Source organism: Diachasmimorpha longicaudata, chromosome 2 (genome assembly GCF_034640455.1).
Source record: "Diachasmimorpha longicaudata isolate KC_UGA_2023 chromosome 2, iyDiaLong2, whole genome shotgun sequence".
Lineage (NCBI taxonomy): Eukaryota > Metazoa > Arthropoda > Insecta > Hymenoptera > Braconidae > Diachasmimorpha > Diachasmimorpha longicaudata.
In genome coordinates this window covers 11,831,802-11,850,184 of record NC_087226.1, presented here as the reverse complement: position 1 = coordinate 11,850,184, position 18,383 = coordinate 11,831,802, and the positions used below count along the sequence as shown (strand labels likewise).

The 18,383-nt window shown below is 36.8% G+C and overlaps 2 protein-coding genes across 3 annotated transcripts in view; both read right to left on the bottom strand.

The window, feature by feature from the left end:
• The window catches only part of LOC135171239 (lachesin-like), a 129,530-nt gene that overhangs the window by 95,808 nt on the left and 15,339 nt on the right, over window positions 1–18,383 (bottom strand). The window lies entirely within an intron of this gene.
• On the bottom strand, window positions 5,159–6,719 carry LOC135172239 (uncharacterized). Its single transcript, XM_064138472.1, has 4 exons — window positions 6,616–6,719; window positions 6,115–6,282; window positions 5,863–6,033; window positions 5,159–5,486 (listed from the first exon to the last, which is right to left on the bottom strand). The coding sequence occupies exons 1-4, from the start codon at window positions 6,685–6,687 to the stop codon at window positions 5,265–5,267; spliced, it is 633 nt and encodes a 210-aa protein (XP_063994542.1). The 5' UTR covers window positions 6,688–6,719; the 3' UTR covers window positions 5,159–5,264.

Here is an 18,383-nt window from a genome sequence, read left to right as displayed (position 1 = left end):
CCGGCGGGTATGTAACGGTCGAGGAGTCCTCCATGTAGTTACTGTAGACGTCTTCAGATCGTCTGGCCGCCCTTCATGCTCTACTTCATCACCCTTTTTGGACCCTCAGCCCGGAGATTAGCCCAGTAAAGCTCCATCGCGTGTCAGGAATTATACGGGCAACGATTTTCGCACCCCTCCCCTCATCACATTTATCCAACATTTTCACTTCCTTTTTCATTCAACCTCAAGTAGTGGAGCGGTAAAACAATTTGGAAGAAACTAAGTGAACCATTTGATAATATGTAGACGCTAGAGTGAATTCAAAGTGAATGTTTTCAAAGCTTAATCTTGATTTTTCAGTTGATTAATTAAAATGAAAAAACTGACATCTGAATTCGACAGACGCTAAAAAAAGTCTGCAGGAGTTGATTTGTATGAGTTTCAGATGGACACGTGCCCCAACATTAACCCATGTGATATGTTTTGACATTCGATTTTACTGGATAAAGTATTGATGGTGGAAATATAACTTTTGTTACTGGTCTTAAGAGTCTTCGGAGATTTGAGATCCATTAATTCGGTTGCCAACCTCTACTTCGTTATTTCCCGTTACAATGTGCTCCGCTATTCTCTCGATAGACCCTCAAGTGGGGATAGGCTTAACTCCCTAGATTGGATCAACGGAGAGAGAGATAAAAGAAATGAGAAAAAACAGAAAAAAAAAACAACACACAAATTCTATCTGCTTCACAGATGAGAGATGATCGATTTAACACCGAGAAATGTCTTGTCTCTCATCTATTCAAAGTAGTTTTAATATCTACGGAATTCTGATTCTTTTCCAAGCATTGTTAAAAAATTTTATGTGGGATTCTCATACCAAATGTCATAAAGCCATTAAAGATAATTATTGAGTAAGAATATCATTAAATTCTACCACTGAATTTCTTTTATAAAATTGAGAATAAGTTCAACAACTGGATATGATATTAAATACCATAACCTTTCAAAAATTCGATCAGTGCACTGCACACATCTGGAAGCTTCAGAAATCTGGAATAATTCCAAATTAGGTTATTAAATTAAACTCCTACAGGAGAGAAACTTGGCAGTGCTATTCTCCGATATTCAACATAACAACGCCAGCGTCAAAAGGTGGATGGAAATGAGTACTGAAAATGGTTCTCTGCCATGTATCTATAGCTCGAAAGGAAATGCGAAAAAAAGCTGACAGAAATTATTGTCATTGAAGAAATACAGAAGTAAAAAAGTCTTCTGCTTATGCCAAAAAATCTTCAATGTTCCAGTATCTGCAATTAACTAAAAAGTATTTGTTCACTAACACGTTGTCAATAAGATCAGAGGGTAGAGGCAAAAGCTCACGTTCGAGACGTCGTGTAAATGATTCATCGACAATCAGGAAACGATGAAACTACTCCGATTTTTTTGGTATCCCCCTTCAACTATTCTAGATTACTATATTCATCATTCACTTCACTAGCATATTGTTGTTTTCTCACTTAAATTACTAAGGCGACCCCGCAATCAAGCAACACTAACAAGATCAAAGACAGAAAACGAAATTAAGGTCCAATTTTGGAGAGCAATGGAAAAGCGATACGAGACACGACGGAGTCCAAGGATTTTCGAGCGAGGCCGAGACGATATCAAGGATTTTGCATTTTAATAGGTGAAAGATGAAACTCTCCGGAACATCATCTCGCCGTGTCTCTCAGATGAAACTATTTACGATCGAATATATGATTTTCAATGCAGAATAATATTGATTAATTGAGAATTGTTGAAGGGTGGAATCGCTTCTAAAGTCTCAGCAAGTAGAAATCAGCTTTGCTGTGTTGATGGATGTTGTAAGCCCGCTCAACTATAATAGGATGGTCGGGGGAAAGGTACCGTGAGAAAATACCAAACTATAGTCAGGAAAGGTAGTTTAGATACGTTCATTCGAGGGAATAAATTCTTGGTTCAAGTTTTGATATGAACATAGGGTGATTAGCTTCAATTTGGGTCTCCAGAGTTCCTCATCAGGAACTGCATCATCTGATCATATTAAGAACGCATTCTGTGCATGAGGGAATTACTAGCATAACCAACAGAATCCTGATCTGAGCTACAAATTTTAGCACGAAGAGAGGCTGGAAATATCCAATCCAATGATTTTATAACCGATCCCTATACCTTGAATAGAAAAAGCAATTGGTAGTGTCAATTGCATCAGTTATAATTCATCAACATTTTCGTGATGAATGATGAATTTTTTTTTAAACCCACACGAGGAAAATATTTATAGCTCGCAGAGTTTCATACATCTGAACTTATGGATATCTACCGACTTAGTTCAGTTCTATATGTATGCTCTTATATCAGAAATATGTCAGAAGCTATATATGTATTCATAGAAGGATTCGCGGAGTGTTGTCACCGGCAACTGACACCCACTTCGATACAATCTGGTGAACCTCAAATGAAGCCATCGATTATCGTTTTTCAGTGGGATATCAATGCAAATTGTGACGACCGGAAGACTATCTATGGTGATTCATAGGGTCACTGACTGAGATCAGCAAATCCGTGAAATTCAAAATTAGACGAAACCGTCAATTCATTTTGGGTGATATAATTGTATTTTCTCAATTTCTAATTATTCATAATTCAAGATAATTTAGTTGATTAGTAAAACTAGAGTACACTACTTGATGTAAAACTGTGACATAAGAGAAAAGTTGAATAACCGAAAACCCCTTACCGTAGGATAATATCGGAAATACCCCAATATCCATAATTTAATAAATAAAATCTCATTGTTTTGATAATCACATTAATTCAAATTAGATCGACGTCCGATGTATTTATTCAACTTATTAAAATTGCTTTGGATATTTTCATTATGCAATAGCATACATCACTATGCAAGTAAATTTCAATGGAATATCGAAGAGGATAAATTATATACAAATCGGTTTTATATTTCATTCGATTGCATTGAAAATTGTATAATGCAAAATGCCACGGTGATGTGTTTACTCAGCCATGGAATTCCGTTACATTCACCAGTTTTCTTTGAAGTGTAAATTTCATCGACTGCTCGTGTAAATTTAATTAAAATGAAATCGAACAGTTTTACCCTCCCCCATCGATAGAAATTCAAGAATTAATTAAATTCGAGCTTATGTTTGATGTAATGAAAAAAAAAAAATTGTTTGATTAGCCCTTTCCCTTCCTGATCCTCCAATATTTAATATTCAGAAATACTTTTATCCATAGCATTATTTTAGATCGAGTACTTATCCAACACGTGTGTCAATCGCACCGAGTTGCGATACAATATTCAGTATAACCGGTAAAATTGAGAGTAATCCCTTGCCCAGAGATGAGTGGCACGATTGGCCACTTTGGTATAGAAGGTATGGTATATCTGGCAAGGGATATAATGCAAACAGGGTCCGGGGCAACGTTCAATTTGCTGGCCACAAATTGAATCTTCGTTGAGTAAATCCATGGAAACTATTCACTCGGGATAATCGGTTAGTTAATTAATATTGTCATTGCCAATGAGCATGGATCAATTGAAATACATCCGGGTAATTATTAATCAAAATCGTTATTGTCTAGCGATTGGTCGTTTGACGGAGTTAGGGGGCTAAGGGATGTTATAGAATAATTGCAGAGTAATTAAATTCTTCAATAACAACGGGACTATTGCTCATTAATTCCTCATGAATACCCTTCAATTCACGGAAATTCAATGGACTTTCATACACCGTGAAAGAAAAATGGAAAAATATTATAGGCAGTGAAGGTATTGTTGATTGAAATTAAATCCTGAGCAGAAGGATATTACTCTATTCATTGTACAAAAATCACTGTGCAGGGAGGAGATGAATTCCTGAAGTGGAAAGAAAAATGAGGTTTTTCCCTCGTGAGCTCTTCATCGGTTGAAACCTTGGAGAGGATCTAGCCTATTCGACAGAAGGTACGCCACTTTATCCGCTATCATTTGTTTATTTCATTAAGTCTACCAATTCTACGCAATTCAATGCTGCAAAAAAATCGAAAACCTCTTCAATCTGACAGGTGGAATTTTTTACAGTTTTTTGACTGATAATGCAATTCCATCGGCCAGAATTCAAATGAAAGAATAATCCCCGAGGCGAAATGACTTCTGACCTTCATTAATCGACTAATTAATTTGAATTTCACTCGAGTGATAGCCTCAAACAATTGCACCATGGAAAGAAAAATTTGGAGCTTATCACGTACAGAGTTCCAAGTAACAACCAGTACCCAGAGCAAAGACAACGGCTGTAGTCGTTAAATGAGACTGGGCGTGTGAATAAATTTTGCAGTGCCTGAGTAACGAGCGGGGCTTTTGGTTACCACTTCCAACAGTCCAAAAACCCGTAGAACTTGTGTGGATAGCAGGAGAGAAATGCAGAGAAAGACGAGAGGGTTGAGAATGTTCTACCACACATCAGAGCCTGGAAGAGAAACGTTGTATCCTAGGGGAAACTCTATACACAACCGAGAAGAGAAACTGGTTGGCATTAAACTCAAACACGCCGACAGGCGATGGAAGACGCTGGAATGAGTTCGATACAAACAAGTATCGATTCCAATTAAACAAGGGAGAGAAACATAAAAAAAAAAAAACGAAAATTCCGTTGAATCTAATTGCGAAGACTTTCCTGTCTCATACATTTTCATTTTCTTCTACTTGGTTAGGTTGAGCACGAGTATCATTGTCCCTGATTATTAATTTATTCTCTTGGTGTTTTATTGTATCTATTATGCTTAATCCATCTAAAATGAAAAAACACGGTCGCAGCAGAAATAAAAGGGAAGTAAATACCTTCTCTGTGGGGAGGTTAAATATTTCCGTGTTGGAATTCACTATTTTTAACTCTCCATTTCGACCCTTTTTTATAGCATTCATTAACCTCATTATGGCGAATACCAGTTTAAAACTACCGTACCTTTTGTAACAATAGCAAATACTCATTAGTCTGTGAAAATCCGTTTATATTCTTAAGAAAATTAATTTTGAATTTATTTTTTGACCGAAACGTTGATAGAAATCACTGCAACTATAACAAACTCGAAGTATTCATGGGAAGTTTTGGTTGGAATGATCAAAGAAGAAAAAGCCATTGATTCTTCTTCTGTGATATTAATTTATTATACCAAAATGTGCATTAAAGACAAAGGAGCTGAGGTGATAGCCATGAGTGGAATTAATTAATTAATCAGCATGATTGACTGTATTTTCACTGGTTGGAAATTTCGACAGGCAATCGATGGCTGTATATCAATAAAGTAGCGGGATAGATCACATAGAATTCTCCCATAAATAACTTATGTTCCGACTGCTCAGCGTTCACTCGCATAGTAGTCAATATTCTGATGTGTTTATCTCTCACGTCCCTATTGAAAAATAATTCCCTATTCTTCAAAGGAAAGTGAATGCCGGTAGTATTTCTCTTCTCACCCTAGAAAACAATGAAAAATGTAGACCTAAACTAATGAATCTAACGCCTCTCCTCAAAGAAAACGATACCATCCACCGAAATTATCCATCCAAACTCCAATCAGGGCTAAAATTCTCCATATTTAGGGTAGCTTACATTTAACAATGCATTAACAATTACTACTCAGTCGATTGAGTTGCAGCACTGTTGCGGTTAAGCAAAATTGCACGTTTTGAAAGAGCCCCAAATACGAAGTGGTCTAGCCTAAATTAAATACTTCTCGTGACCACTACCACCCAAGATGGTAGGATGGTAGGTTTGCTGGTCATAATTTTTACCATAAGGCGGGATAAGACTTTTGAAGAAAGTATAGGACTACCAAAGAATTGTTGCTCACCGCAAATAGCGGACATCCTTCAGGAATACCAAGGAGCTCTCTCACTAAGGCTATTATGCTTGCATCTTGTGTCTCTTCCGTCTTATCACACAGAAGTACTGAATCATGGAACAGATTAACCCAGTTCTTCGAAAAAAAGCCCGGTTCTGAGTATTGTACTGTGTAATCAAGCTGCATAGAGGAATCATTGTGAGGTAACAGCAAATGTAATTATACAAATTGAGAGAATAATATTATGGTAAAATAGCCAACCCTTATTGAACTATTTATCGGTATGTCTTTCAGATATTCAATTTCATCAAATATCCAAGTATCCGGATGTGTCGATGATTTGGACATTGTGCCTTTCCACCAGGGGTTTTCGGGAATTTCCAGGTTCCATGGATCGACTTCAATGTCATTAAATTTCATAATAGGCATCTAAAACGTAAGTCTATGTGTTAACCTGTGTCCCATTTATTGAAATGCCACTCTATTTCTTTGCTAGGTAACGAATGAAATATAGATCAACAACTTTGATAAAATTGTGCTTTCAACCAGCTGAACTGAGAACAACTTTCATCAAGATATTTTCTACTTTGCAAAGTCGCGAATTTACCGATATAGACGAATACACATTACTTCCCAACAACTGTTATCTCCAGTGTACAATATCTCAGATAATTTTCATTAGAATAATGGAAGCACGAATATCAATAGCTGTATCCGTTTTAAATAACATTTCAAACCCATATGCTACTTGATATTAGTTACCTGATATTGATGCTCGGCCGCGGAGAACGCAACAGCATATATTATAAAATACGAATGAGTAACGAACCTCATATTTGTGTTAAACGTTGATGACTGAAAAATTTCCAGAAGCAAAGCTTGCCGTATACCCTCAGTATCATGCACGTTTACTCATCGTCGAACCATATTTTACCGTGTTGTTTACCGAAATAACATCACGATTTATGAGGTAATATTTAATGATACCGTAGAATCGTGCCGATCCCACAGAAGAAAGTGAATACATTACGGATTTCGTGCCGCAATTAAAAGTTGAGATTTACTAAAAATCGGTATTGACTGTTAAACATGTTTACTCATAAGAACAATCTCTCAGCTTCCCTAGGTTTGTTGTTAAATCAATATGATGGATACCCTGAGGAACAATTATTTGCGAGTGATATCACAAGTGGATCAATTTCAGATGACAAGTATTATTGACTCAAGTGAACTGATCAGACTTAGTGCCAAATATGGTAAAATCACCTGAATACTTGATTTTATGAATATTCTTATTGGAATATTGACTACTATTTGAGTAACCATAGAAGTATTACTAATTCAGATGACCTGACAGTGATAATATTATAATCTCGTCTAGCCTCTAATCTTTCTGAACAAAATTATCGATATCCATTTTCCAAAAAGGTACTCAGAAAATCCAACATATTCGATCTGACGAAAATGTTAAGTTGGTTGATTTATTACCCCAATCACAGAGTGAAAGGCATCATTTCAAATAAAGACAAAGATGAAATCCCATTAAACCCAATCCACAAGCCGAAAAACAATTAATTTCAGTGGAAATCAAATTCAATCCCTCAAAAATAATTATGCTCAGTTATCCATTCAGCGGTCGAAATCCCATTAGGACAACTCTATATTTAACATTGTAGATATAGCACAAAACAAGACGAGGCATTCCAGAAAGAGAGAAAATAACCAGGATGAAAGAAGGAAACAATCGCAGAAGAAAAAGTAGGGAAATAAAATAAAAAAAAGAGAGTAATAGCACGTAAAAGAAAGTTAGAAGTTGCCGGTGTGCTCATTCTTCTTTGGTACCAAGTAATTCTTGATTCTTTAATTCGTTTACCGGTCATTACTGGACAAATAATTATGAGTACTAGTGTGCCATCGCCCAGTGAACTCAAAAAACTTTTCCATTTCATTAAGCTACCTTCTGTTTTCTTCTACTCCATCAACTTTATTACTTTGTTTCCTTTTAACATTGTATAAACATCAACCTAGCCATTGCACTCCATATCCTTTATGAGGACGGTGACTGTGTCACTGCTAACCCGAGTGTATTCCCTTGTTGTTTTTTTCAAACCTACAATATTTCTTTTGTGACGAGAAAACCCGGCAGCCGCGCATGATGTGAAAATTAATTAGAAATAAATGCAATTCAACCGACTGTGTCAATGTGATGAATGAAGCTGATATTTTTCAATACAAATCGACAAATGATTGAAATCACTTCCAGCTATATTGAGTGATTTTCAATGATATCAAATAAATGATTGTTTGATGTACTGAAACGTGGAATTTTCCAGAAAAACGATTTATACTATTATATGGTAAATGGAAAATTAAATCAATTTCTCATAAAGGGAAATAACCAAGTGGAATATTCCAGCTAAAACGACTTTGGGAAATTCTAGTGATAATTCAACGCATAAACATTTGAAAATTTTAATCGTGGAAAATTCCACAAAAAATTTGTTAACAGCAAATGATAAAAATATTCATCCTTTTCCTGGATAAAAAGAAATTCGCCCTGAATTAGGTATTTTCTTCTCCCCATGTAGTGAACTGTAAAGAGCTTTTCCAGTAATTAAATATTTTTTCAACCCGTTAAAAGTGCCATTATCATAACCATTAGAATCTGTCAGGCAAATTCCCACCATAATCCGCTGAATAAGCCCGGGTACTCAAGAACGTATAACCCGTTACAACTACCCACCGATTCTTGATAGGAATAAAATTCTACGTTTACGACCTGGTGTATGTACCGGAGCAATGTAAAAGCTCAGGGCTAAGGTACTCGAGTATACCACAGCTCTTAATCGACAGCATTTCTCGGCGAAGCACCTCACCAATTTTTTTTTTCTTTTCCTCACACGTTCTCACTAATTCCTCGCGCTCCCGCTCATTTTATTTACACCCCTTTTTTTTTCTCACGCTCCCTCTCTCTCACTTTTCTTTTTCATTCACAACTCTCTCAACTAGTGGAGGTCGACCAAGCCAGTACCCCGGAAATCGCAGCGTCATTTCCTCAGTGGAAAAATTTCCGAGCCGTAAACCTCACTCTTCCACTCACTACTCGTATCGCCGAGGCCTCTCAATCGTCTCGCAGTTTTTCAAATCGTGGAGTAACTCTGTATAACGGAGACCCTGTAGGGGTTCAACGCGCACCAGTTAGACCGTAATCGATAAGAATTTTTATTGTCCCTCTCCTGCTGTTGGATAAAAAAAAAAACAAGAAACCAGGTCTCGATAACGAACACCCTCCATCCAAAGTTGAAAAAAAAAAAATCGTGTATGATGCTGACATTCTACTCTTATGATCTCTTCTCTCTTTTGCTTTTTATTCTAACCCTCCCCTAGTACACTCACCCACCCTGGTTTCTCACCCTGCGATGGGAGCAGTTACCGTAAGCTCCGGTTATGCTCGTATTAACACTATCGCGTGCACCACTGAACTCCGGTGGATTTCACCCCCTCGATTTTCACGCCTGTCGTATTCCAACACTTACCATTACATTTATTCATTCATTTCGATGGACGCCACTCTCCATGGAGGAGGTGTAGGGTTCCTCTAATAAGCCGCAACAGATGATTTTTTTTCCAAGGGATTAAATGTTTGAAAAATATTTTTGATGAGGGAATACGACGGAAAACAAACAAATACGTACGGCGAAATAACGGAAAAATTACAATACGAATTGTTATTGTGTTGGAAAACGATATTTGTACGAAAATTGTACTTCTTGGAATTAATTTTATTATGACCTGCACTGATCAGAGAGATGGAACGTTCTAGTCGCAGCCTACGAATTATCAATTATAATACGCTGTACAACTATTCGAATGGAGTTGATCATTGAAAACACTCGTCAATAGCAACAGAATCGTAGACAGATATACAGTATAATGTCCGATAGATTTTTCATGGATGAGAATGTAATCCTCTCTTTCATTGCGAATTATAAACTCACATTCATCATTTTTATATTTATTGATTTTCATGGCAAAATTTCTCGTAACATAGAAGAATTTTTATCTAGTTTGAAATTCACATAGAATGGATGATTCTAGATTAGAGATATTTTATTCTGACGTACAGTAAATTTTACCCTTCCACTTCAGTAATTTTTACTCTACCAACACCGTAATTTTCATTGCTATCAGGATAAAATTTCTGGGAAATATATTTTATGAAAAATTTATACTTTATTCCATAAAAAAAATCATAAAATTTCCCCTAAAACCAGTATTTTTTCGCTGAATTGCATTTTGTTCCACGGTTGCCATTCCTATAGTAAAATTTGTCCTCATTTCCGAGGCAATTTTTGTTCAACTGTTCTTTCACTGTATCGATTTATCATGAATGTTTTATTTTTCCAATCTATATCTTTAAAATTTAGCTCGTTTCATTGGCCGCATAGCACAAACAAGTGTCAGAAGTTCACGAATTTTTTTAGCAATTCTTCAACCATTTTTCACGTCCTAAAAAACGTCCGAATGAAATGCCCCCAATGCTCGAAATTCCCATTCGAACGCCCGCTTTGAATTCTTGCCAGACGAATATTTGATTAGCTGAATTATTTTTTCGGTTCAGACCGTTTCGTTGGTAGCGTAAAAGAGTTTTCCGAATATTTCTGAAAGCTACTCCAAAAGCTGATATTTTTCCAGGGAGGGATATAGGTAAATATGCACATGACCTCAAAAAAAAAAAATACCCACGATGACGTGAAATGTTTTACTAGGTGGATAATGAGTTTGTTTAATCATTGAGAGATTATGGAAGAAATTGAATAGCAGAATTCATCATATTCGCTTAAAATTTACGGGCAACCAGGCCTCAACTCCGATCTATGCAATAAATTATGTAAACATTATGCTTAAACACACCTCAGCTGTTGAGATTTAAACAACGCAGAAACACAATAATGAACATTCACGCTATAAAATATTTTATAGGCTGCAGGATTCATTTTATACTAGGCATAAAATTAGCTCCCTCTGAATCTACGCACATCGAATAATCGTAAACTTTCCAATAATGATCGAAATAATTTCACTCTGGTCATTCAAAATCTCTCTAGTACGCCCCAATTGATTTACGACTAATATTAACGATTGGAATACATCGGTGTGATGTTACACCAAAACTATTATTGAATAATTATACGGCCATCGATGTGTTAATTGTAATTGTGAAACGGATAATTGTAATTTAAAAATCCCCTCTATCTATTGAATTCAGTTCTTATCAACTGAAACTATTAAAATACAATTGATCCATGACTACATTTTTCGCAATTGTAGAATTCGATGAACGATTCCGATGAATCATATAATTTCTGTAATTCAGAATTATGTTCGTCAATCTAATCGTGACACGCTTGCAAATGCAAACATCTTTGGATTATAACACCCGGACGTTTGCGAAATTTCCTCATACAATCTACAGAAAAGCAATATGTGCGGAGGTGGATCGAAGATAACGTGGTGTAACTGGTTGCCCCAGGTCCCAGAGTAGATTTAACCGGCGGGCAGAGAAAGGCATGTCCTTCAATTTGAATAACTGCGCAACAAATATTAATTTGGCTGGTCCAACGATGTACATCTGCAATGGGTAACCCTCTCGAGCACGATAGTCCATGCAGTGAGCGAACCGTCGACGCGCTGGGTATACCTTAGATTAATCTGGACGTTGGCCCATACCGTTCACAAAGTTTTCCTCTCAAAGGTGGAGAGTGAGTTCAAACACCCTCCGAAAGTCCTGTTTCGACCAGCCCCTTCATCCTCCTCTCTCTCTCAGCCTTAAGCTCACCAGAATTTTCCGTCATTTCCCATTTTGCTCCAACCTGAGGGATGTTAACTTCACGATACTGTCGTCCTCACGTACACGGCTGCACACTATAGAGTTTCAAGAGAGGAAGAGAGAGGAAGGGAAAGACTGGGGGGGTGGGGAAAGAGCGCAAGTCAAGGGACATATATAGCTGTGGTTAAATGAATATAAATGAACGCTTGCCGAGCAACGGAAATATAGCCTTAGCTTGAAATATATGGGCCATAGATTTTTTTTATTAACTCGTGATGAAATTAAATTTCTTGAAGCAAGAGATATTGTTTTGATCATTATTCGATGGGAGAAATTCTGGAATGAAACTAAAATGAAATGAAAAATGAATTATTGAAAAAGTCTCAGAAATCTGTTGACCAGTTTTATGACTTTTCAACTTAGAACGTCGTAGCAATTTAAGGATAACTCTCCAATTCTCCTAGAGAAGAGTAAAAAGGGTGGAAAGTTGTTTCCCAAGTGAAGAAAGCACTGATCCTAAACTGATTTTGACCCAACTAAACTCGTTGTAATTTCTACGCGAATTCGCCAACATCCGATCAGCTTATTCGACCGTAACCAAATGAGGAATATTCAAGAATATTTATACTGATTAAAACAGGAGGTTAATTGGACTAACTATACGCCCAAGTTTGTCAGGTTCAATCGAAAACAACTTATTAAGGAATCTTTACCACTAGCGAAACCCTACCTGCTGCAGGATCAAGTTACGCCAGCGCAATCTCGACTTTCCCAGAAGGTTAGTGAAGGTAGAGATACATAATAATGGATAGAGGCATATAATAAGTAGCCGTAATAAAGAATGAAGATATATGGTAACGGTTGAGGAAAATGATAAGTGGTTGAACACGAAAAGCCTAGTAGCGAACATAATGGAAGAAAAAATGAAGTTGTCCTAGAACCTGACGTGGGACCTTTCTCACTATTTCAATGGTAGAATAATAAACTCCTGATTGTAGTCACATATTGAAGAGAAATGTTATTGCTTGAAATTTTTTCTAGGAATGGAAGAGAAAAATTCTGCATCTGTCAGTAAATTTTCTACTTCGAAAAAGGTACGAGATAGAACCAGTAAAATTTAATTGAAAGCTTCATTCAATAAAGAAACAATTGTTTATGAATTTGAGAAAAAAATATTGTTTTTAAAATTGTTTCCCTTGTGAAGATTTCTTGTTGAAATCTCTATGATCTCACTGCTTCCCCAGTGTCTTTTTTTGGACATAATAGCTACATTCACTACTTCCCAGTATTTGGTTGACACAAAAAAATTGTCACAGTTCTAGATGTACAAGTAAATTGAGTGCTGACATTCGGGCACGCCTTTGTTCCAACTATTTTAGCTGCTACGGAATTTACTGAGGCAAATCACTAATGGACCGAGAACATTTTTTTTACAAGAGCACATTCTGTTGAAATGAATTTCAGTGCATTGTTCATGATCTTAGACGTGAGTTTTGTGGGAGTGGTTTGTGTCTGTGCTAAAATTATCAATCTCTTAAACATCAGTTTGATTGCGAATCCTATATAAATGCCCCTCACGTATTCAGAATATATTCTCCAGAGGTATCTGAGTGCTCAAGATCCAAGCACGAGAGAGTTGTGTTTGGTGTTTAATGTGGATGCGGATTTCCGAGTTGACTGTTGAAATTTTTACACATGCACCATTAATTAAAAGCCATTAATTAATCAATATCGTTCATTCCAACTCTGGAATGTGGAATCTACAAATGAAAATACAACTCAATTTTTTTCCGGATAAATACAACAGAGTAGAAGTGATGAGGATTTCAGAAACCGAATTATTCCAATTGTCATTAGACCGACACGAGTCTTATTATATTCACACCAACTTTAAAGTGAAAAAATCCCGCTCTGGCCAGCCGAGAATTGAACGTGAGTCCCCCAGTTACACGCGGGGGACTCTTCCAACTAAGCTACCGGGAACCACGAAAGCCCTCTGACTCAGGGAACTTTATATTTTATTTGCCCCATTCATCTAAACCTTAAAGCATCATAAACCCTCTCCAAAAACACGCCACCACTTGCCAAAGATATCCCCGTTCTCTACTCACTTTTGTCCATCAATTTTTCATCTCCTCTACCTGTTTCTTGAAAAAAATAATTTACGACGTCGTATGAAAAATTTCGAGCTCTTCTGAAAGCATATGCTGGTCGCTCGAAGGCATCTTTCATACAATTAGGTACAGTTTTTGCTGATAGTGAAGAACGACCGCGTTATGGAAACGAAAACCCTGGTGTAAAAGAAAAAGTGGAGAAAAACGAGATTGAACAAGCTGAAGGAAAAGAGCAATGAGCAAAAAATACGAGAATACGGACAGGGCGATGTAGACTGTCTAGAGGATAGGTGGTTACAATCGAGTAGGTGGGGATAATAGTTCGGGATAAAATTGTTGGGGGAAACAACAAAAAAAAAACAAGTCATCCTCAATTGTTATCGAATGGTAAAGATGTGAGCTATCCATAGATTGAAAAAAAAAAGTATTAAAAAAAGCATGGGAATTGTTTTTTACTGCAATTATTTCCAGAAAGTCCGTTGGCTTTTGTTTCGTCTCTTGGATGTATACTCGATGGAATGAAGGACTATTCACAATGGATGTATTGGTATCGTCGATGTTAGTAATTCAGAAAATGTCAAACTGGTTCACGGATACTATTTTCTCCCATTTGTTTCAAGACCCCGAGTGAGAGATATCGATTTTTATTGGTTCCCTCAGCCAATTATTTTCCATTTTTCACGTCGTTGCGGCAACTACAACGGATCCAATATATTCCGTAGATTAAATGAAAAATTGTTTTTTTTTTTTTCATTTTTTTCTGTGCTTTTTTTTTGTCTTTTTCAGGGGGATAATCGAGATTCAAAATATTTGGAATGGAGATTGAAAAATGAATGATATTAACTGGGAATGATACCAGCCGTTTGCATATGAATAGAGGCAAAATAAAAATGGAGATTATTTTGATATGAACATCGGGATTTTTCAGCTCTATTCATTCGACAAAATAGATGAATAAATGGACAATCTGTGTATACATATAGGGGTAGTACGATATACTATGGCCCTATTAAATAACCGTGTTTTAACGTTTCCGGTAGTTGTGCCAAGTTACGCAACTTGACCCACTTTTGAAATAATGCCCAAGCTTTTCCAACCCACCGAACCACCTACTCGACGATCTCTCGCTACGTGTAGACGAGCTAACCGTAATTATCTCGAGCAATTTGTCCTTACCCATTGCCATGCGCTTTCGCGTGTACGTGAGATAAGGAATGCAGGATGATGGACGATGGTTGGAAAAAATCTGCGTGTGTAATCTTGGAGGGATGAGCTATTTTCACCATCATCATTATCAGCAGTTTCAACGGGTGATTGACTTGCATCCATTGAGACTAGTTTTCTAGAGTTTTCACAGAAATTGAGGAAAAGAGTGCCTCGAAATCTAAAGGTATCTTCAAAATTGTCTAGCCAGCATTTTTGATCCCTTTGGATGAGTGCTTTTCTTCGCAATTAAGCGAAATTAGCATTTGTAATTGAAGAACAGTAATCCCTTCATTCAATCTCATGAAAATTTTGAGTGAACCTACATGAAGAGATTTTTGACTAAAAACCCTTCTGTCTTTATTAAAAGCAAATTCACATAAATTTTCTCAACACCCCGAAAGAATCAAAATCTATTGTCAACCAGGAAATGCATTTCCACTGCAGAAACTACTATTTACCCTCTCTAAGATGTTTTTTTCATAGCATATACTGCTTGTATGGTAGAAAATCTCTTAAAATATATGTATTATTGAAAGTGAGTTGTCGAGTAGTGCGAATGTTTCTGACATGTGTCGTTTATATCGAAAAAATTTGAAGAATCGTACACTCTACCACACCTACAATGCAACGTATTAAGTGTTATATCAAGATTTTTTTTTCCTAATACCTGATGCGAGTCGATTTTTTTCCGGTGGAGACCCTTTTTAAACTCTCACCCCATCGCTAACCCCTACAGCTTCGTATCCTCTCCACCCAAGCACGTTTTATATACAACTATAGATATTACATATGTATGTAGCCTTCTATATCTCCTTTATAAGAACCGAGGGGTACCCTTTCATACTCCAGCATCATCTCCAACGTACTCCCCCAAAACCATGTACATAGATAAGACGAGTAGCGTAATAATATCCATACTGAAAGCCCTACGCCTTCGTGTACTTAGCATGTATAGCTATGTAAAATTCACCAATACGTAAGTTATGGGGAAAATAGGGGATGGGATACGGGAAATAGTTCGGGGAAAACGTCAGAAATACTTTTGACGAGAGTTTTAAGACGTTGATATTACGTTCTCACACCAGAAAGTTTGGAGAGCGTTGCAATGGTGAATGTTTGTGGAAACACCTCATTTCAACTTCACGAAGAATTTTTTTTTTCTCCCTAACAGAGAATAATGTTCTTCAAATTATGAATAATCCTTTCAAATTATTGGACGTTGTAACCATCAAGACAATGACTACATGGGGAATAATATTTTTCTGGATTTAGAACAGACCGAGTTCGAAGTTACCACTTCCCCTCAATCTTAAGTCATCTTGAAGATATTAAATATTAAAATCCCTATATCAAGCTCGAAATGGTGCAATTACTTGAAAAATTCAAGCGTACCACATTGGACCATCTATTTTTATGTTTCCAATACATAATAATGCACTCCTGAAATAAGAAATCATTCACATTGATTAAATTCCCTAAAAAATATGAAAATTCTCCCGAGAACGACAGTCTCAGATATCTTTGCTGGGAAGCTCCGATAATTATACTTGCGCAAGTTTATACACTGGGTCTTGTTCATCCGCGCGCGGTTAGCCCCGCTGAGACTTGGGTAAATTAACATAAAGCCGCGAGGAGCTTTTGCTGTGTACAAACAAGCCCAGCTTCATCTCCATCCTCCCTCTCGACCACACATTCTCCATCACATTTTTACTCTACCTCATTTAATTTCCCCAGAATAGGGGGAAAATAGTTAATTCAAGTTTTGGTATACAGACTGGCTCCACATCGATTTTGTTTCCCCAAATAACAGAAAGTTGAATATATTAAGAATAATATTATTCCAGTGAAAATTACACAATATTCTGTCCACTCAAATTACCATCATTGACAGGAACTATCATATTTTTTTTTCCAATAGTGTAATGCAATCCTACAATAATAGAGAGACTCAGTCATAATATATCCATAAGTATACACAAAAGTATGAGAATAATTTTTTTTCACCCCCTCCAAACTCTTATGGATTTGATTCCTGACCTCCATATCAATGTTTCACGGTTATTCCCCAAGAATTATGATTATTGGATATAAAACGTGAGATAAAGGAGAAGAGAGAGAGAGAGAGAGAGACTGTGTCATAGTCTCAGAAGCGATATTTCATTATTCCGAGAAAGCCGATCGGCGACAAGGGAGGGGTGACCGTTGCCGTTAACGTAATATAACAGTGTACCCTCTTAGAACAAGCGTGTGTGTAGCAAGATGGCACATCATAAATCAATTTTGTCCCTCTCTCTCACCCTGTCCTTAAAGTTGATACCTACGGGGATACGAGGTAACACGAATAAAATGCAATTACTGAATGTACCCGTAAAGCACAAGCCCCTTTCCAGTAATTTCAACTCTGTCATGATGTAAATTATCATCAAAATGAATAGCCAACTACTGCATTAACTGCTTCATATTCATTGTTAGTTGACATTTATTATTTTCCCTCTCCCTTATAACACCAAAAAAAATACCAGAATTCTCCACATTCTTACAATTAGTATACATTTTCTGTTCCATCCTACCTAGTGTACCTCTCTCCCCCCAAATCTTACCCACTCTGGTGTATTTTTTTCTACAGTAAAAAGTTCCTTTCTCGTTAACGACCCTGGGGATTGATAGTCGTTGTGAGTGAGACGAGGAACGAAACTCGAAGAAGAAGAAAAAAAAAAAAAATCAACGGTGGAGACCGAAAAAATGAAAAGGAAACGAGTCCGAGCTTTCTACGTGTTCGCCATAAAGTGCGAGAGACTGTCAGAAGAAAAGAACATGAGGGGATGAGGAGGGATGGAGGAAGGTGAAGGGGAAATAAGTGAGAGATGAAGTCGAATAAAATCACTTTGTGGTAAAAATTTCAAGGGAAAAAAGTTACTCCGTCGATTGAACAAATTGATACACAATATTGGATGGAATGGTAGGATGGAAGTCTTTTTTTTTAAGAGATTACTAACTGGGAGAAGGAACATTTGTACAGAGACTAAAGCAATTTATCCGATGATTTGTGGTTATTTCAAGTTGTAATCTATTTTCATTTGCGCAGAAATTCTGTTGGCATTTTTAGTAGAGAGTGATATTCTTTCATGATAAATATGTTGACACCCGAGATTACACCGAGAAAAAGATATAATTTTTGGGAAATATCCATTTGGTCTAAGTTATCAGTCTCATGATTTTAGCTATCACTTGGGTTTTAACCAGACCTTTATTTTTTCATTCAATGAGCCTCAAACGATTATTTCCAGCCATTGGACGTCAAGTGAATTTACTAGCCCGACAGCTGAGAGGAATTTCAATTTGAAATAGTCGTACAGATCATAGCCCGCAAGGGTTACAAG

Excerpts from the sequence above, each read along its gene's own strand:
- LOC135172239 (XM_064138472.1), bottom strand. The coding sequence starts at position 6,687 with ATGAGGTTCGTTACTCATTCGTATTTTATAATATATGCTGTTGCGTTC. Across the intron at positions 6,283-6,615 it reads CGGCCGAGCATCAATATCAG|ATGCCTATTATGAAATTTAA; the intron begins GTAACTAATATC and ends CTTACGTTTTAG. Across the intron at positions 6,034-6,114 it reads CGATAAATAGTTCAATAAGG|CTTGATTACACAGTACAATA; the intron begins GTTGGCTATTTT and ends TCCTCTATGCAG.